The sequence below is a fragment of the Notothenia rossii genome (genome assembly GCF_949606895.1).
Source record: "Notothenia rossii genome assembly, chromosome: 9".
NCBI lineage: Eukaryota > Metazoa > Chordata > Actinopteri > Perciformes > Nototheniidae > Notothenia > Notothenia rossii.
The window spans coordinates 49,294,645-49,315,503 of record NC_136907.1 but is presented as its reverse complement, the minus strand read 5'-3'; the positions used below and the strand labels follow the sequence as shown (position 1 = coordinate 49,315,503).

The following is a 20,859-nucleotide window of genomic DNA, read 5'->3' as shown; positions in this document are numbered from 1 at the left end:
TGAAATCTGTTGACAAAATGCATTTAATTAAAGTTTCAGTTTTTTCAGTGTAATCTCGTTACATGTAATCCGTTACTCCCCAAGCCTGAACACTTCCTCTACTCTAGCTGTCAATCTCAGCGTTCTCACTGCTTTTTGTGTGTTAACAGTGGGCCTGGCTTGCAGTGGGATGCCTTCAGAGAGAAATGTGCCAGAGTAAGTGAGACGGACAGGACTGGCCCATGAATCAGTGCTGCCTGCTCTCACACTAATCAGGAAAATGGGAATGTGTGTGTGTGTGCTGGTATTGTGCCGCATTGTATGAGTTGTGGTGGACCCTGCCTTACCACAAATTCAATCTGACAGCAGGAACTGGATGCACTGCGACCACTACTCCAGTCCCCCTCCCCCATAGGAGCTGAACCCTGCATCAGGGGTCATTATGTAACTCCCCTCCTCTCCCCTCACTCGCTGTTACACACTGGATCTGTTCGCTGGAGTGTCGGGGTTGGAAGTTAAGCTCTTGTCCCCTTCTTTACCTCTCCTTTCAGTGTCTCAGCCTCCCCCCCCCCCCCCCCCCCCACTGAGACTCTCAGCTCATTCATGTCAGACGTTGGCACGAGACACAGGGAAGCTCATTTACTACATATTGAAATACTGGGAATAAAACATGCTAACCTTGCTTAACTCACAATGAATACATATTCTGTTATCTGTGACACATCTGTTTCAGATCAGCCATGTTCTCTCACTTTCTCTCTCGCTCACACATTCTAGTTTCAGTGGTGCTCCATTGCCATAGCAACAAGGGTTGGCAAATGCTCCAAATATCTAAGCTCAAGCAGTCGGTCACAAGTAGCATCCTCATGGGCTGCAAATGTGCTGATCACTGGCATTTATGTACTGTGTGTGTGTGTGTGTGTGTGTGTGTGTGTGTGTGTGTGTGTGTGTGTGTGTGTGTGTGTGTGTGTGTGTGTGTGTGTGTGTGTGTGTGTGTGTGTGTGTGTGTGTGTGTGTGTGTGTGTGTGTGTGTGTGTGTGTGTGTGTGTGTGTGTGTGTGTGTGTGTGTGTGTGTGTGTGTGTACAAACCTGTGCATTCTGTGGAGTGGTTAGCATCCATTGCTGAGGAAATAAGCTCCAGGATTGGTTTTTTGGTTTGGTGACAGCAGTATTACTACGTATTCGAGCTGTGATAAACCAGGATCCTATATCATATCAACCATAGCTTTTATTTCAATAATATTCAACGATAGAATCCATATCATCTCAATAATAAATGTAATAAAAATGTGACCAATATTCAAATGTAGGCCTATACTGGATTGGTGAATACGTCATGACATAGTCTGATATTATAGATGATATGACATCCTGGTTTGTGTATAACATTATTTAGAAGTATCTTTTCCACAATGGCACGAACATATTTTTTTTAAACGTTCTTGCTGCAGGACCCCTGTAAATATAAAGCGGCGTTGTTTAACGCCATTACAATATAATTAATGATAAAAAATATATCATGCGCTCTATTAATAAGATGTGCGCGTAACGGTGCGCACCGTGCGTCTCCCCGTGATTAGCCAATGTCCATCCATCTGCTCGCACTGCATCAGCTGTGCACGTCACATATTTCTTTTTCCTCCCCTCTCTCTCTCTGTTCCTCTCTTCCTCTCTCTCCACACCGCCCACTCTCACTCACCGCCGCCTCGCCGGTTTCTTCTCCCCGTCACATCGCCTGCTACCCCCTTTTTCTGCATTTTTTGGTGGAGAAACACCGCGCATTCTTTGGACCAAAACAGCAACAACACAAACCCACCACCATGGCGAGCACCGAGGATAAAGTGGTGGCGAAACAGGAGAATGCGACCACCTGGAAGGACTCCTTCTACAACCCGAGGACCGGGGAGTTTATGGGTCGCACGGCCAGCAGCTGGGGTAAGGCTCCCGATGCACAGAGCGTAATTAGTGTGACATTCACGGGGCAATAACCTCTGCACAATCACATGAAAGATGTACGCGTTTTGGATAGGCTAAATAACCTGCTCTATCCTCCTGTGCATGGATGAATTTAAAAGAGATGCCAAATGAGATGTTGGATTAGCCACCACAAGCGTGCATGAAGGTGTAGAGGAGAAGCCTGTGAAGATGTACGATGCTTTTAGGTGTGTGCGCAACAAATAACAGGTGATCAGATTTTCCTCACATTAATATTCATCATGATTGGATGATGAGGAGCCCAGCTGTCACATGTGAGGAGCAGCATTCCAAGGCTGTATCCATAGATTTATGTAATGATTCCACTGTGAGGTAGTAACACAGCACCCCCCCCCCCCCCCCCCCCCCCACCTCTGATAGGCCGTCAGGCAGCCTGGGCCCCTGTGCTGCTGTGCAGTGAGATGCTCCATTGCAGTTGCATGGCCGCCCACATTAGTATGCCTGTCAAGGTCAAATGGGACTCCCTCTCTCCTCTTTCTCTGCCTTTCACGCACCAGGCAGGTGCATTGTGGGATACTGTTGGAGAGGAATGAGAGGAAGGGGGGATGTACAGCAGGAAGCAGAGGGGTCCATCCTTTTTTTTCTCTTCTGTTTGTCCCTGTTAGAGGGCATCCGTGCTGTGCGAGGCTGGATGGCGGTGAACCATTTTGAGTCAGATGTTTCCACAACTGGGGCTCCTCTCCTCCCCCCTCATGCTGCTCATATATGAGGCTCCCAGCACTGCAGCGTCATCTCTACATAAAGTGCGTTTTAAGTGAAAAAAGGCCTCCTAGCATCATAGCATGTCCCCACCTTGATCCAAAATGGTTCCTCTCAAAGGGATCGTGCTCTGTTTCCTTCATGAGGTGAATCAGATTTGAGTTAAAGCTTGAAGTGAATTATACATGACCCTCTGTCTCTTCCACTCATTATGTCTCCTTTTTTATTCCATTCCTCTCAACTTCCTCCAGCCCTCATCCTGCTCTTCTACCTGGTGTTCTACGCCTTCCTGGCTGGGATGTTCGCGCTGACCATGTGGGTGATGCTGATGACTCTGGACGACAACGTGCCCAAGTACCAAGACCGCGTTCCCTACCCAGGTCTCTGTTTCCAAACAAACAAATAGGATGGCTTGTTAGCTATCAGGCTGCATTGCTCTGCGAGACATCCAATATTCATACTCGCCCCAATGAGATGCTGTCATAGGGATGTGCTACATTACAGCTGCTTTTTGTATTGATCTGTTTTCAAGTGTCTACCTGTCAGTAGTGGAGTCTGTTTCGATCAGAGAAAGCTTTCTGTAACCGGAGACTCGGATGATGGTGTTTGTTTCTCCAGTGTGTCTGACTATGTTTATTTTACTCTGATGTTGCAGGGTTGGCGATTCAACCAAATTCACTGGATATTATCTACAATAAATCTGAACCATTAAAATACGCCCCGTATGTCCAGAAGCTGGAATCCTTCCTGCTGAGTAAGTGCACTTCTCCCGGGTTCAATACAATTCATTTTATTTACAAACAGTTGAGCTGTCCAAATCTTTAGAATAGGAGCCTAGACACTCAAAAGAAAGTAGTTAAAGTATATATTACCAACACATCTAGTAGAATTGGAAAGATTTCAGAATAATTTACAAGCCTAAAAACACCTGATACTAACCAAATCCTCTAAAACTGATCCAACTACTAAATGGTCCCAAAACTTGAATTTCATCAGTAATAACATTGGTGTGAATTAGGTAAGTCATGATAAACACAGAGATATGAGAAGGGAAAATAAAGGTTCGGATTGAATGCATTTCAGAGTAGAATTACCTGTTTATTTTCCCTAGCTATTTAGTGTATTCAAGCTCTGACATGTATTAATCAATTTAAAATAAAACAGGGTTAGGGTTTTTCCAATCATTCTTTCCCTTTCCCTGAATATGTGTCCGCTCACCTCTCTCTCAGGTTATAATGATACCGAGCAGGAGAAGAATGAGGAGTGCACTCGAGGAGAGTACTTCCTGCAGGACGACGCTGAGGACATGGAGAAGAAAGCGTGCCGCTTCAAGAGGGGCTTCCTGAGTCTGTGCTCCGGCCTCTCCGACACCAACTTTGGATATTCTGAGGGGAAACCGTGCATCCTGCTTAAATTGAATAGGGTAACGCTAAACAAATCACAGAAAATTGCTTTAAAAACATACAAATTGTATCTCTCTGCCAACCGTTTATTCCATCCCAGCTTTAATCTCCATCTCGCCTGCTGAATAAACGATCATGTCTAATTTTGTCTCAACCTCTCATGTTACGCTTCATAGATCATCGGACTTAAGCCTCGTGGGGATCCCTACATCACCTGCGCAGTCAAAGTAAACTTCTTCCTCCACATGTTTCTCTACATGTTGTACTGTATATGTGTATTTCTGTTTTCATTCTTTTTATTTAAGAAGACCATGTCGATATTTTCTTTCTGTTGATCTTTCTTGTTTTCCTTCTTTTTGTCTGTTTTTTGTCCGTTTCTTTCTGCATGCTGTCACTGACGGCCTTAGGGTAAGATAATATGTAAATTATGAGGATAAGGCCAGCAGGGGAGTCAACACATTTTCGTCATTACGCAGGTGCCTCTCTAAACCCATCCTAGTGCCATTCTCAAGTCATTTTAATCTAAAAGGCGCAGCAAATGCCATTTTTGCAGATTAACGCAGAACATGTTTCATTTAAATCTCCTCACTAACAAACAGAAGGCCATCGCTTTTGCTTTTTTCCACGTCTTGTCTCGTAAACTTGGAAAAACATGTCATTTGCTTTTAATTTGACATGATAAATTGCATTTCATGTCGCATTCACATTGACTAACACATGTTCTTCTGTGCAGAAAGACGAACCCATTCAAATGCAGTATTTCCCCCGTGAAGGCAGCATTGATAAGATGTATTTCCCCTACTACGGAAAGAAATCCCATGTAAGTATTCATCATCAGTCAGATCCTCACCGCTAACACATGGGATTGAATAATGGGGCAGCATGGCCATCTTTGAAGGATAGCTTCTATGCAAGCAAGCCCCCAGGAAGTGCTCTGGACTCTGAGGAATACATTTGTTGTGTCCAAACGGTGGCACTACAATTTCTGTATCAGTCCGTGACGTCACTGGGCCCAGAAAGACTTTTCCCATTGACTAACATTGGGAAAGAGACGTCTGTAAATCAGCGGATTTTTTTTTTAAACTAAATAACCTACCCAGTAAGAACTATTTTATATCATTCGGTCCTTAAAGTTGTAAAATGCACCAAAAGCCAAATCTAGATTTATTTTCTCTCTCCATTCATTCTAGTGAGCCGAGAGTGGGATCTCGGGGGGCGGGGCTTAAGGGGCGCATGCTCTGTGAGCGCACATACGGGTTCTTCTGCTCTGACGGCTAGGCATGCTGGGTAATCTGTGACGTTTCGCTCTCTCAAAAGTTGGGCCATTTTGTCCTCATGCGCCAATGAGCAGCTCTCATAGGAAAGAACGAGACCCCGCCTCCGACGCTGTATCCAGTTCTTATTATACATCCATGATAGCAAGCCCCAGGAAGTGTGGCGGACTTTGTAGCAATTTATCATAGTGGCTGTCACTATTCAATCCGCATCCCTACCCAATCCGCATTGTGTATGTGCGAGATGGTCCGCCATATTGGACAACTACATACGGCAACCCAAATAGGACACTTGACACAGTGGCGTTTGGCAAAGCAGAAAAAGAAGACAAACAAAAAAACGACAATATTAATCTGAACGAGAGAGAGTTATTGTTATTACAACGTGACTTCACTATTATTTAACAACTCCTTTTATTGGGTCCTTTTATTGGGTTAAGTACATTGTCAGAATAAGTGAGAAATGGATTTAACTTCGATAGATGTCGGGCCGTCGATGAGCGTCGTGTCGCCCTACTCAGATTGGTGTGTACTGCACCGTTGTGTCTTTTCGGCCGTGCCGACACCTTCCGCCGCCGATTCGACATGTTGAATCGGGAGGCCGTCGGCCAAAGAAATCACTCTGATTGGCTGTTCAGCTTAGCGAATCAGTGCATGAGAAGCAAAACGGAAGTGAGGGAACCAAACAAACTATTAAGAAGGCAAATCTGAGATTTCATTTAACTCCAGCTCTTGACACATGTTTGGGAAAGCCCCATGAGCTTCTCGCTGTAGAGTGAAAATGGAACGCACACGCTATTTGTTGTTTGTTTACACACTACCAACGCCTGCTGGTAAGGAGAGTTATTGCCACTCACACGCGCAGTTCGTACGTGCAACTCGGCCGTCGGCTGAAGTCTTTGCGGTGTGTTCCAGTGCGATCGCCTAGGTTGCCAGATCTGGGGGGGGGGGCGCTGCGCTGGCAGCTCTGGGAGGAAAACAATTATTTTGACCGTTGGTGCTCATCCTAATTTTCGTCCTTGATGTAACAACATTCATAATTAAGTAAATGTAACACCCTTTTCACCCCGGTTACACTTTTCATTTGCCCTGTACGATGGGCGCTGTAAGTGATGCCTTATCAGGCACCCGCAGCTCACAGCCAAAGTGCAAGCGAGGATCCAAGCGAGCATCCAAGCGAGCGAGCGAGGTAGAGAGAGGGCGCACCGGTACCGGGGCTTGGCTTGTTGTTATTACTAGCATCTGGTGCTTGCTGCGCTAACGGATATAAGGAGATGTTTCTACAACAAGGTGGAGGAGAGATCTCCTGTCAGACTGAGAGGCTCAGTGAGTTAAAGGACTCTGTTTAGATAGTTAACTTTAGTCAAGTTATCTCATTGGGTCTCAAATGTTTTGATCACAATTTATGTAAACAAATGTTTCCAAGGCACGCCTTTATAATTATTGGGATAAACAGGTTTGTTTGAAATCATTCCAATATAATATAGGACAGTAAACCAAAAATATCGTTTAAAACTGGAGAGGTAAAATAAGATATGAATGAACAACAACAGCTAAAAATCTGGCCTAGGGCAGCAAATTGTTTAGAACCGGCCCTGATTACCGCACTACCTCAGTGACAGACTGTCTCTTTCCTCACGCAGGAGACCTACGTTCAGCCCCTGGTGGCCGTGAAGCTGCTGCTCACCAAAGAGGACTACAACAAGGAACTGGCGATTGAGTGCAAGGTGGAGGGCTCCGACCTCCGTAACAACGACGAGAGGGATAAGTTCCTGGGCCGTGTCACCTTCCGGATCAAGGTGGAGGCGTAGGTGGAGTAAAAGGACGAAAAACCCACGCAGAGGCTGACCAGGATTTGAAAAATAAAGATAACAAAAACGTGTCAAAAACGTCACAAAAACGGCCTTTTTGGGACGTGGCCCAACAGTTTGTTGTAGATAGGTTAGATGCAGATATTGAATGTCGCTTTGCTGACATTCTGACCCTTCTTTCCTTCACGATCTCCCCAAAGGTCAGACACAGGCTCTGCTTCCTGACCCCATCATCTCATTCACCTGTTGCACTGCTCATTCCTCACCCCTTTTAATATGTTTTAATTTTTAGTATTGATGTGATTTTGAACCGTATAGCCATTTCAACTAAGCTACATGGAGCTGTTGTTTAATTGCTGATACAACTTTTTTAGTTTTGTTTTTTCTGCTCATACCTCATTCCAATCTGTATGAATGAGCGCATTGTCGCTGGAAGATTCGTACCTTTCTGTATAGTGTAATTGAGAAAGTAGAACATCACTTCATCGCATCACAAAGACGTCATAGGAAACGTACCTTGATAATCAAGTATAGCCACTGTATCCCTGTATATGAAATGCCAATTACAAAGTCCCTTTCTACATATAAATACATTGTGATCCTTATCATATTTAGGGAATTATAGGTAGTTCTTCGTGTCGAGGCCTGCGTGGCCGCGACCCCTTCTTGTGCTGTCTGTCCGTCTTTCTGCATGTCTGTCTGTCTGTCTGTCTGTCTGTCTGTCTGTCTGTCTGTCTGTCTGTCTGTCTGTCTGTCTGTCTGCCCGTCTGCCTGTCTTCCTGTTTACTCACCTCTCCACTGCAATAGCCAACATGTGGGCGGGCCCTCCGGGAGAAGCTGTCTCCACCTTCGCCGGGTGCTGAGCAGTGACGGTGGCTGAGGCAACAAACACACCGAGAGAGTACAGTGTAAAAAAAACTAGAAAAAGTCGCAAAATAAAAACTGTAACTATGTACTGTATATCTATCTGGGTCTCAACAACTGTTCGTCAGTTTCTTCAGCCTGTTGATCTGATTGTCTGCCAATCTATTACTCTTCAATGTATATATATATACAAACACTATCTACCATATTTACTTCACACTGTATTTTTGTCACAAAACACAATGTCTGTGCACTGTAAAGAAATAATTTAAGCAAAGATTTACAGGAAATTATCTTATTCAAAGCTATGTTTACACAGTCTTAAAAGGAACCCTCATTTGAAAGACCATCTTGTAACATCTCTTCAGGGTGCCTTAAGACCTGATCAAATAAATTGTGGAATAAAAGTGATTTTGAAGAAAAATATATTTTCTCCTGTGTATTTTTTGTATTTATTTTACTTTATGTCCTAGATGTACCTAAAGTTATCCGTAGATAAGACCTAGTTTCCATATTTAAGCATTTTATCTCAGAAAACAGTAAGTAATAGCCTGTAACTAAGTAATCCATTTGGTTATTTAAATTGTAGTATGTTTTCATTTTTGGTATCCTGTTCACCTGTTGTGTTTTGCAAAATGGATGGAAATGTTCAATACATAAGGACAAAAAAAGGATATTTTATCAGAAATTCGTTTTTCCTCACACTACGAGCCACAAATCTAAATGTTTTATTTTCAAAAAGGGCAAAATGTGTTAGTTTCTTAAATGGCTGTGACAGTATTTTCAGATGTATGGAGTGATACAAATCATTTTAAAAATCACAAGTTAAAAAAGGTTAATTTTGGATAAAAAGAAAAGTGTCTTTATGCAAGGAACCAACTGGGGAATGTTCTGGTGATGTCTACTTGTTTTTCTACTATAAAAAACTATGATAATAATAACTTGCTTTATTTATAGGGCACTTACCAAAACAAAGTGTTTCCCATAGAAACAAATGAAATATAACACACTTTAAAATCATTAAGTAAGATGGTGTGAGGGTCCAAGGACAAAGGGTGTCGTATTGTCATACTGATATTCTGTACAAACTGTGAAGTCCACTGAGACAAATGTAACATTTGTGATATTGGGCTATATAAATAAACATTGTGTCAGGGTGAGTGAAGCAGGCAGGACCCAAATGCAGAATAAACCGAAAATACCTTTATTTCAAGGTTAAATAGGAACAAATAGAACACTACCCCGTGAACACAGTCATAGACAAACAACAAGGATCTGAGGTTACCTACTGTAACCCCAGCTTCTATGAGTAAATGGCGCAGCCCTCTAAAGGCCCAGATACACCGGCCCGAAATCGGAAGTAAATGGGAGTCGGGCCGAACATGAGCGTGGGCACGCCCTATTCGGAGTGGTGTGCGCCGCACCGTCGGTTCTTTTCTGCCGACCTGACGCCTTTTCTTGCCGATTCGGAAGTCGGACAAAGGGATAACACTGATTGGCTGTTCAGCTAGCGAATCAGTGCATGAGAAGCGTTAACGGAAGTGAGGGAGGTAAACAAATGATTTTAAATGGAAGATGGAACACACACGGACGGCTATTTCACCTCATCGGTTTATAGAGCTCCTGTTCGTTCATGTTTTCAATGGACGAGAGTGAAAATGGAAAGAAAAACGCTATGTTTTGTTTGTTTATATCACGGAGTCTGTTCTTCTTCTCTGTCTTCCGGTTGTTCCAGTTGTTGCCTCTTTTGAATGATGAATACACACTACCGCCGCCTGCTGGTAAGGAGAGTTATTGCCACTCACGCATACGCAGTTCGTACGTGCTCGGCTCGGATTTGCGGTGTGTTCCAGTGCGCGAAGTCGGCAAATACGCAGGAGAGTCCGGCGACGCAACAGTCGGTGTCGGCGTCGGCGACTTCTCAGGTGACTGGCCGGTGTATCTGGGCTTTAAGGCCCAGATACACGCCTTGCTATTGGGTAATCCCCCTGCAACCCCGCGCAGCACTGAAACACTTGTAGTCCACGCCCACCCGCAAGGTGGGCCCCACCCTCGGGCCTCCTTCCGGTATAAATAGGAAGGCGGCCCGGCAATCTGCTCCCATACAACATAACTCTTCTTCAGCTATTCGTAGAACCAGTGGGGCCCAGCGCTTAGAGGGCGGCGCCATTTACTCATAGAAGCTGGGGTTAAAGTAGCCCAGCTAACACGCCACGTTGCCACCACGTGGCCTAAAAGTGGTAGTTTGGTGGCACTGTGCACAACGTGGTAGCCACGTGGCCCCAACGTTGTGGTTCACCACAAGCACCCGTCTAAGTGTGCACAACGTGGTAGCCACGTGGCCCCAACGTTGTGGTTCACCACAAGCACCCGTCTAAGTGTGCACAACGTGGTAGCCACGTGGCCCCAACGTTGTGGTTCACCACAAGCACCCGTCTAAAAATACTGATTTGTTTAATGTTATAGATTTATTAATTTTTTTCCTTTTTGTCAGAATATGAGTTTGAAGGATAGTAATTTGTGCAAAAAATATTACTTGGGTGGTTTTACAAAGAAAATACCACGTTGTGGCCACGTTGAAATATAACGTAGGTATAAATACCACGTTGTGGCCACGTTGAAATATAACGTTTTCCTTTCCATGCAAGTGGGTGCACATACATATGATTTGTATGCAAATAGATGGAGTCTACTCTATTATGTAGTTGAATATTGTTCGTCCATTTGTTGCTGTTGATGTTTATAACTGTATATGCTCTCACCAGCCTAAGAATTCAACCAATCACGGCAAATTTCGTTCGCGCCTTTTCTCAGTGTTCTGGATTTACCACTTCACATCCTGGTCGATCCATACGCATACAAATTATATAGTCCCTCAAATATCCATCTATTCTCCCAGAAGATGGGATGTATTTTGCAAAACAGACAGTTATTCGATCGTTTTTCCCAGTTCGACACCCTTTCCTGTCCCTCGATGCCCCCACTAGCGCTGGTTAAAATTAATGCCGTTCAGCGACCTACAAACGGTTAAACGGATCTGCGAAAACGAGGACACGCTGTCAATCTCTGGAACGTTAGGCCTAAACCGCGTTTTTTTTATTCAAGTCAAGAACTTTCAATATATACTTGCAGGTAAGGAAGCCATCCTTTTTTAAAGTTTTGTAATTCGGGTCATGAACATATGGGGGAGTGTTCTATGCACAGCTCTCAGCATATTTTACACTTTTTCTGCCGAAATTAAGCAGGTGCCTTGTGGCCTCATGTGTGGCCTAATCTTGGACTCGGCCTCCATGTTGTTTTTTTCAGCAGGGCCGCTGGGCTGTGTGAACAAAGCTTACATTAAATCCGTGGGAGATCTATATCTGGTTGAGATATGTCCCGACTTTTCAATAGATAGCGACTACCCAGTTAATAGACGAACGTACTCTATGGGAATGTAAAGGAATTTACGACAGGCTGACCATGGGCAAGCCTAATAGAGCTAGCCACGCGCGCCCACGCTGCACCCAGCCCTCGTAACCGCCATTATCAGATTATAGTAGTTTTACAACCACTCGAGAGTCAACAGTGAAGTAAAAAGTATACCACAGTATACCAAAGTATACCAAGGTATACCACAGATGATGTAGCAATTAAATATATGATAGTAAGCTTAGTGATAAACAGCTTTTGTGTCTTGGTCTTCAGGTAAAAGATGTCGGGCGAATTTGTTGTAGTAGAGTTTGTGGACGAGATGGCTGTTGAAGTCGTCCACAAGTCATGGATACAGTCAACAAGAGATGTAAGTAAATACATGCATGTACTTGGAACATTGTCAAATATATGGGTTTGCAGCCGTTTCATAAAAAATGGAACTTAAAGCGTTTCACATATGTGGTTGGTTGGGGCGGTGGTGTCTGGGGGCTTTTCTTCCCCCTTTAGAGGAATTTTGGCCCTTTTTCCCACTGGTGGACGCACTTTTCCACTCCCTCCACACTCAGTGGAGGTGTACTAGTCAGGAGTCAAGGGGGGGGGGGGGGGGGTGTTAGTGACATTTCGGTGACTGCGCCTTAAGCTTTTATCATCTTTACTATCTACAGGCCTCGTGAGACCACCCCTTGGGCCAAAAAAGTGGTCTCTTAAGAGAGGTCACTTCTCATAAGAGTTTCAATAACATGGGATGTATAGCCGTTGATCTCAATACAGGACCACTGTATATCACTACGCAATTCATTAAAACATTTTAACTACATTCAGTCGCTGCTGTTATATTTCAGCGTCTGTGTTGCTATTGGCCAGCAAGGGGTGGAGCCTCTTCAAAAGCCAGGAGAGGGGAGCTGCCTGACAAAGAGAAATGGAAGCTTTATGAAGTTAGGATATTTTCATTTGGAGGTAGGAAGCATTTAATATTTACAGATTGAAACGTTAGATTAAGTACATAATTCATGCTAGTTTTGTGTACTAAGCGGGAACTGTAATAAATTGAAGTGAAAAAAGGAAACAGAATGACGTTAATTTTATTACCTTGTCAGTATATCAGGTCTCTTAATATAACATATTGTTTCCAACTTCAGACACCTATGAGAAGGCTCAAAAAAGGGCGAGAAAGGCTGAGGATACCTCCAATGTAGAGACTGACACAGAAGAATGTCGACGGAAAACTAAGAAGCCTGCAAAGTTTCAGGTTTCAGAAACTGAAGATGCTGATGGTAAATACAGAGAATTGGGCATAAGAGTATATTTAAATATGTGACGACATAGATGGCTTCATAATTGCCACAAATTAATAGAAAAACAGTTCAACGGAATAAGAAATATTAACCCTTTCAGTTTTCTTTATTAAATGTCATTTAATGTGGTGCTTCACTTCACCTGTTAATCTTTATTAAATAATGTTAATACAGACGAAGAAGGGGAGATACTGGAGGCAAGTGACAGTGTCCCTGCTCTAGTTCTGGCCGAGCTACCAACACCTCCTCAACGGACAAATGGTAAATGAGGTTGGCACAAGGATCAAGTAGAGCTATATCCTCAACTGTTAATTTCAATTATTTTAGTTTCAACATGAAGCTTGAGTCACAAAAGGAAAAAAACAGCATTTGCTTGTATGCTAATTTTATTCCCAGGAGGTCCAACCTTTTCTTAAACACAGTATCTAACTGGCTAACTATGGGCTATTTTGACATATAGAACAATGATTACTTTTTGGTACAGACATTTATGCAGTACCAGGTAGATCAGTACCGGTAAATTGATATTTTGGGAGTATCTTCTTGCAGTGAAAATAAAGTATTGCTTTCATGTCCTAATGAAAAATGCATTCATAATGTTTTATCGATAACCGCACTCATTAAATTCTGTTTAAGGCTGTTCTGCACCGAGAGCGATATCACCAAGTACCAGTACCCCTTCCAGGTCTATTTCTGGGCATAGAATCCAGTCTCCTGTGTGTCCTAACAGTGACACAAGATCAGGTATTTAGGACTATTGACATTGTGCATTTGTCTTCATATTTAAAAAAAAAACCTGTTTCGAGTAATGATATACATTGGTCCTCTTGAGAGACCACCCCATCTGCCAAGCCAAACCGATCTGTCATAAAGGGTGGTCTCTCATAAGAGGTTCAATAGCATGGGATGTGTAGCCATTGGTGCATGCTGTAGTGGTCTCCCAAGAGAGGTGGTCTTAAAATGAGGTCACTCAAAAGGGGCACCACTGTTTTCACTTTGCTCCATTTAGCCTTTCACTTTATATTAATTTAAATATTCTGATACAGACATTTATAAATTAATTACATTACTATCTCTGTATACAGTGATGACTTCAAGTGCACGACTGTCTGAGGATCATCGTGGAGGAAAGCAACCCTTCCATACCAGGTAAAGAATCTGAGGCTTTGTAGTTTTACCCAAGTATTTACTGAGAGTAGTACGTACATGTATATCTCATTGCTCACCATGATTGGTCTAGGCCATTCATTGGTACAGTCACCCTGTGCTAAAGCATTTAGACTAGTACATGTAGTACATTAGACCAATCTGATATTAAGCTGTAGCGAATCTCTGTTACTACTCATGCCATGTAACTATGGCTTACTGTTGGCATCTACTGCAGTGAAGTAATAATTTCATGTTATGTTTTCAGCAGTCCCACAACAACCAGAGCTTCTACATCTGCTGCAATAAATCCTGAAAGTGAGCCAACAGGTAACAAAGCCTAATGTAACAGTTTTACTTCAAGAATATTTTTCAAAATTGTGATCCAGAAAATATTCAATTTTGATTTCTTCATTCTAAACATTGTGTTCTTTTGAGACAAATTGATTGATGATTATGGCATCCTTTTCGCATTTTTTTCTCATTCCATTTACGTTTAGCTTGGGATCTAGCACTTGCCGTTGCTTGAAATATGTGTTCAACTTCAACGCAACATGAAATGTAATGAATCATTTGTTGCAATTGCCTTAATGCATTATACATGTATGTGGGTGAATAGATGCAAATTCTAAGCATAGTATTTAAAAATGTGGAATTGTGTTATCTTGCTACAGGATTCCAGAGCAGGATGCTGATGCGTATGCAAAACCTTGAAGAGTCACAGGGGGAAATCCTTAGAATGCTGCGCTTCTTGGCAAGTGCCAGCAGAGCAGCAGGAGAGGAGTTGGACGATGTACTACCAGACCCTGTCAGCAGTACTGAGGAGCTGGATAGGCTTTGTGAGAGGCTTACAGATAAGGCCTTCAAGAGACAATTGGTATGTTCCATTGTGAAAGAAAAACTTATTTTGTTAAGAATCGCTTAAATTTGATGAAGAAGTAACTGCATCTTCCAAAGAGACAGATAGGCAGACACCAAGACAGACAGGCAGGCAGGCAGGCACACATACAGACAGGTATACAGACAGATAGGCAGACAGACAGGCAGGCACACAGACAGCTAAACAGGCAGGCAGACGGACAGTCAGGCAGACAGGCACCTAAGCAGGCAGCAGGCAGGCAGGCAGGCAGGCATAGATAGATAGATAGATAGATAGATAGATAGATAGATAGATAGATAGATAGATAGATAGATAGATAGACATAATTGGGACCACTGAATTATTTCAAAACTGTAGTAGTTATATTCAATGCTGCCTTTGTTATATATATCTGACAATTTAGCATTTTCACTTGGATGTACTCAAGGGTTTTTTACTAAGAAAACTAATTATCTACATTGCAGACATGCTATATGACTTCCTTGGGTGGCCACAACATCGGAGACACCATCCGGAGGATGCTCTCCAAGTTGGGAACCAATGCCTTATGGTCAACGTATAGCCTCAAGGGAAAGAAGGGCAAGAACGCGTTGATTGACCTGTCGGTCACCAAGGTCCTCATCAGTAAGTGTTTAAGTCATAAATGGCATGCAATTGCTTCTTCAGTATTTTATGAAGCTCGCCTGATGCACTCCAGAGATACTCAATATAACATGTTGATTATCATTTATTATAACCGAAACGACCATTTTGGGGATGTTATGTTTCATGTGCATGAGTGGGTACGTGTCTGGGTCTGCATCTTCGTTAGTGGATCTTTCAAAAACTATGTGACATTCTAATTTACTTATTTGTATGAGTATTGGTCATCCATGGGCCAAGAACCCTCATGATTTTGGTGCTGATTCTATTTTTATATCTTTATTGTTGTGGCCATCTTGGATTTTCTTAATTTTCTCCGGGGTTTGGCCATACTACCGCGTACATCTTTCAGCTGTTCATGGGGGGTAATCATCTCGGTTAGCGATAATGGTCCCAGGTGGGTGATAATGGGGGATATTGATCCTATATCGGCGCTAATGGGGATATTGGTCCCAAGTGCGAGATACTGGTCCCCAGTGGGTGATCATGATAATGAGGGAAATGGTTCAGCAAGAAACCCATTTGTCTGGCCATCTTGAATATTTGGTGCCAGTAAAGATTTGGGGGATGTATCCTGTGTTCGTCTGTGAATACGATTCTAATTACAAATATTAAAATATAAAATTGCCTTAGGATTATTTAGTTTAGATTTGTGAGGAATAGTTGTTTTAGTGTTAATTCTTTCACCAGTACATATATTTGTTACTCTTCCTTTCTTCCGTGCATTGCTTGGGGTTAGCAGTTTGGTGCTACTTTTCCTACAGGAGCATGCTTGAAAAACCATCCTAAAGCCAAGGCTTCCGAGGTGGAGGAGCAACTGTCCGAAAATCTCAAATATGCACCGAAGAAAAAAGGAGGGCCAAAATACAAGGTGATAGTGGATTCTAGTGACTTACTTAAATATTTGGTCCATCTCTCCAAATGTCTGTCAATAAAGCATTTACATATCACATAAATTTACCACTTTTACATATAGTATGTGTCATCAGTACTTAAATCTTTGCATTCTCACAAAGTTAGTTATCATTATCACTACTCATCAATTAGGAACAATTAAGGATTTTATTTTCTAATATACCATGTATTCCCTAATGTGCGTTCTTGCTTTTTAGGAACCTGCTACAAAGAGAAGGAAGAGCGTCGCATCTGCAGTCGATACAGATACAGATTCAGATTAACATTTCACATATTATGCCTGGTCATTGGTGCACGGACGTTTCGGCCAACGGACGTTTTGGCCAGGTATATTTGTCGGGGCGGACGTTTCGGCCAGCTTGTACAAAAAATATAATAACTGAATAAATAAACATTTTATTTCATTTAAATTCACCTACGTAGTAGATACATGTTACTGCCATTCATATATATAATAACTGAATAAATACATATAGCGCCACCAACGTAAATGTTCATTTAGTCTACAAGGTCTCGGTTCGAAAGCCACAAATGTTCAGCTGGCCAGCTATTATTGTATTACCTTGGACAATGTTTTATCTATTGTTAGGTTATTTCCTTGAGGTACTTAGAAAGTAGTTTAGGTAAACCTGTTATGCCTTCATATAAAGAGATTGCAATTGATATCATTTATATCCCTCTTTGTGTTACTACATTTGACCATGGCTTCATTATGTTCTTTTGTTCAGGAACATACAAATTAAACTGGTTACTTATACACCTTAAATTTGCAGAGAATATTTAAATTTCCATAATTGTAGAAATATGATAAAAAATATCATTCTACTGTCTACATGTCCTAAAATTAATTATGGGTTTATGGAATTTCTTATTGATATATATCTATCTGTCAATTTGAATCATGTCATGATGTATTATGCATTTGAACCATTGAAATGCAAATAAAATTGTCTAAGAAGTGTATTATTAAAATTTGAGTTGTGTTGATTACTTTGACATAATTAAAGCTAATCGAAAGAAAATATAATTGCAAATAGAAAGTGGTCTAAAGGTGGTGTGAACGTTACATTTCAACGTTACATTTCAATGTGGTGACCACCATAGCCGTGGGAACATGTTTCAAATGGGGGGTGCTGTGGGGATGACACCAGGTCTGGTTCTGACCAATGTGCTGCCCTATAGGCAAGATTTTAGCTGGCAATGAAAGACCTCTACAAAAGACCAATACACTATGAAAAGAGAAACATATTGACATGGTCAGCTTATATAAAAAGGCTTCAAATGTATATTAGTATTATAACATGTTTTAATTGGGGGGTGGACTTCACATCCTCTAGGGGGGTCCGGGGGTGCCCCCCCGGGAAGATATTTTTAACATTTTAAAGTAAAATGCTTCAATCTGGTGCACTTTGAGTGCCCAATTACTAGAGACTGATCTAGGGGGTACAACTCTAAACACCCATATGAAAATGATCGGTTTGCATTTTATTAATCAAATAAGTATGTGAACATTTTCAATAACCTACCATAGCCAATAAAAAATAAATGTAACTTATTTTATTTTTGTTGTTCATTCATATCTTATTTTACCAGTTAACATTTATTTATGCATATTTTTAAATCTCTCCAGTTTTAAACGATATTTTTGGTTTACTGTCCTATAGTAGGCTATACATTGGAATGATTTCAAACCTGTTTTTATTTATCCTAATAATTATAAAGGTGTGCCTTGGAAATATTTGTTTACATAATTGTGATCAATACGTTTGAGACCCACTGAGATAATTTAGACTAAAGTGAACTACCTAAACCCTCAGAGTCCTTTACCTCACTGAGCCTCTCAGTCTGACAGGACAGAACGCTCCCTCCACATTATTGTAGAAACAGCTTCTTATATCCGTTAGCGCAACCGAAGCTAACAACAATCCCCGCCGGTACCGGTACACCCCCTCTCTCTATCTCTCTCACTTTGGCTGTGAGCTGCGGGCGCCTGAAGCCAACATCCCCCACTTTCATCACTACAGCGCCCATCGTACAGGGCAAATGGAAAATGTAACCGTGGTGAAAAGGGTGTTATCTTTACTTAATTATGAATGTTGTTATATCAAGGCTGAAAATTCATTTTTTTGGTATTATATCTTGTAGAAGTGCAGATCCCCTGTCATCCACCAGGGGGTGCTGCAGCACCCTCAGCACCCCTACTTCCCACGGCCTTGGTGACCACGTTATTTCAACCATACAAAATCACGTTTATGTGGAAGGACATGTGAGTCGGCCACTGTCCCCCCACTGCCTGCGACATGCACGTTCCTCCTCAACCTGAGAGAGATGCGTCTGTGAACACCGAGATGTGTGACGTAACTCTGCCCAGGGCCACACCCTCTGACAGGACGTGGGGACTTTTCCAATAGGTTAAGTCTGAACCCACGGACAGAGGGATGGCCACCATGCGCCTCTTCTGTCGCACGGGGTCGATGCGTAGGCGAATAAACCACCTCTGGAGTCTTCTCATGTGAAGGAGACCCAGGGGAATCACCCCGTGGTCGGCTGCCATCATGCCGAGCAGCCGCATCACGGAGAGGGCTGTCACCACGCTGCGGAGTGTGACGCGTCGAAGGAGAGCTGTCAGTGCCTCCACTCTCTGCCGTGAGAGTCGCGCTCTCATGCGGACTGAGTTCAATTCCACACCCAGGTAAACAATACTCTGGGAGGGAAGAGGACAGCTCTTTTTCCAGTTTATCATGAAACCCAGCTTTGACAGATGCGATATGAGCTGTACCGTCTGTAAAGCCATACTTAGCGCAGCTGCTTGTACCGGCTTTTCTTTCTCGCTGAGCCCGGTCGCAAGCAGATAATCCTCAAATTCTACAGATGTTACAGAATGGTTTAGGCTAGGTTGCAGCTCCACCCTGTGGACGTATTGTGCCTGTGTTATATATATATCTGCCTCACGTGACTCTACCCCAGTTGTATGATTACCTGCTTAATGTGAATACACGGCGTTGAGACACAGCCTGATTTGCCTTGTTTATTAATGCACCTACATCTACAAACATGGTGTCAGAAGCTCAAATAGGACCCAGCTGTGGATTGCATGCTACTGTCCGTCGCTGAGACGGCGTGCATTTATTTGTTTTGGTGAGGTTTAGCAGTTTCAGTTAGCCTGTTAGCATTAGCGTCACGTTGGAACAATGGCATCCAGCATCCCACCTCCGGAGCCTATGAAGATGGCGGGGGACATCCACGGCAACTGGGTGAGCTTTCGAGCAGAATTTGAGGATTATCTGCTTGCGACCGGGCTCAGCGAGAAAGAAAAGCCGGTACAAGCAGCTGCGCTAAGGAGGCTAATGGGGAACGACTGCCGCCATGTTTACAAACACAACCTGGGACTCACCGCGGACCAACAAAAGGATGCGGGTGATATACTGGTGGCACTGGAGCAATACTTCACGCCCGCAAAGAACGTAATCTTTGAGAGGTACGTTTTTGGCAACCTTAAACAAGAGGATGGAGAGCTCTTGGATGTGTTTGCTACCAGGCTGAGGGAAAAGGCTGCCTCTTGTGAATACGGAGCTTTAAAAGATGAACTCATAAGGGACAGGCTTGTTCTCGGGATAACTGACGAGGGTGCTAGACGTCGTTTACTAAGGGAAAAGGACCTTAAATTGGACGAGGCCATTAAAATTTGCCGTGCAGCCGAGGTCATGGACAGCAAGTTAAAAACCATGTCACTGGGCAGCTCTGGACCTGGAGACAGCGTTAATGCCACACAAGGACAGCGATATGGACGGAGGTCTGCCAGCAGGCCATCCGAGTCCACCAACACATCTGCACAACCACAGAGCATGAGAGACGCTGGCGAATGCAAGTACTGTGGCACACGGCACAAGCGTGGGCGGGACCTGTGCCCTGCTTTTGGTAAATCGTGCCGCTCGTGTGGCACTGCTAACCATTTTGCAAAAGTATGCATGAAAAGAGGCCAGCAGGCACGCCAGTTGAATGCTGTGGATGACCCGTTGCCAGGGGAACTGGAGGACAGCGATGAGAGAGACGTGTACACAGCGGAGAGCGTGGGGGCTGTGAACACTCAAGGTAAAAAGTGGTTTGTCAACCTGCCAATGCAAAGTGGGGTTCAGAGGTGCCAGCTCGACTCTGGAGCCACTTGCAATGTGATGAGCATCAAGGACAAGACGAGACTGGCGTCTAGAACGCCTCTTCTGAAGAGTCTCACCAGATTAAAACTATACAACAGTGAGTGGATGAGCTCATTAGGTGTGTACAGCACACAATGCGTCATTAGGGGTAAGACGCACAGACTGGACTTTGAGATCGTGCATACTGGCCAGAGGCCCTTGCTTTCGGGTGAGACATGTGAGAGACTTGGTCTGATACGCTTCACCATTCCTGAGGAGCTGAATAAGGTGGAGCACTGCAGGAAGGGAGACCTGACCAAGGAGTGTCTTGTCAGCACCTACCACGACGTGTTCACCAGCCCTGTTGAGTCTCTGCCTGGTGATATTCACTTTGAGCTGGACAGCACTG

General features: G+C 43.2%; 3 protein-coding genes across 3 annotated transcripts; all 3 read left to right on the top strand.

The window, feature by feature from the left end:
* The first annotated feature begins 1,622 nt into the window (after window positions 1-1,622).
* Window positions 1,623-8,451, top strand: LOC307019709 (sodium/potassium-transporting ATPase subunit beta-3-like). Its single transcript, XM_079650768.1, has 7 exons — window positions 1,623-1,914; window positions 2,925-3,053; window positions 3,329-3,427; window positions 3,903-4,096; window positions 4,253-4,303; window positions 4,810-4,896; window positions 6,994-8,451. Exons 1-7 carry the CDS (start codon window positions 1,800-1,802, stop codon window positions 7,159-7,161), a joined length of 843 nt encoding a protein of 280 aa, XP_079506894.1. The 5' UTR covers window positions 1,623-1,799; the 3' UTR covers window positions 7,162-8,451.
* A 2,191-nt stretch (window positions 8,452-10,642) lies between these two features.
* On the top strand, window positions 10,643-13,887 carry LOC307019894 (uncharacterized protein; the record flags this gene model as incomplete). The annotated part of the gene is made up of 7 exons (XM_079650995.1): window positions 10,643-11,157; window positions 11,713-11,806; window positions 12,282-12,396; window positions 12,579-12,713; window positions 12,909-12,995; window positions 13,371-13,478; window positions 13,820-13,887. Exons 2-7 carry the CDS (start codon window positions 11,720-11,722, stop codon window positions 13,885-13,887), a joined length of 600 nt encoding a protein of 199 aa, XP_079507121.1. The 5' UTR covers window positions 10,643-11,157; window positions 11,713-11,719.
* A 679-nt stretch (window positions 13,888-14,566) lies between these two features.
* LOC307019480 (uncharacterized protein) lies at window positions 14,567-17,424 on the top strand. The gene is made up of 4 exons (XM_079650426.1): window positions 14,567-14,757; window positions 15,225-15,384; window positions 16,167-16,273; window positions 16,515-17,424. The coding sequence occupies exons 1-4, from the start codon at window positions 14,569-14,571 to the stop codon at window positions 16,578-16,580; spliced, it is 522 nt and encodes a 173-aa protein (XP_079506552.1). The 5' UTR covers window positions 14,567-14,568; the 3' UTR covers window positions 16,581-17,424.
* The last annotated feature ends 3,435 nt before the right edge of the window (window positions 17,425-20,859 follow it).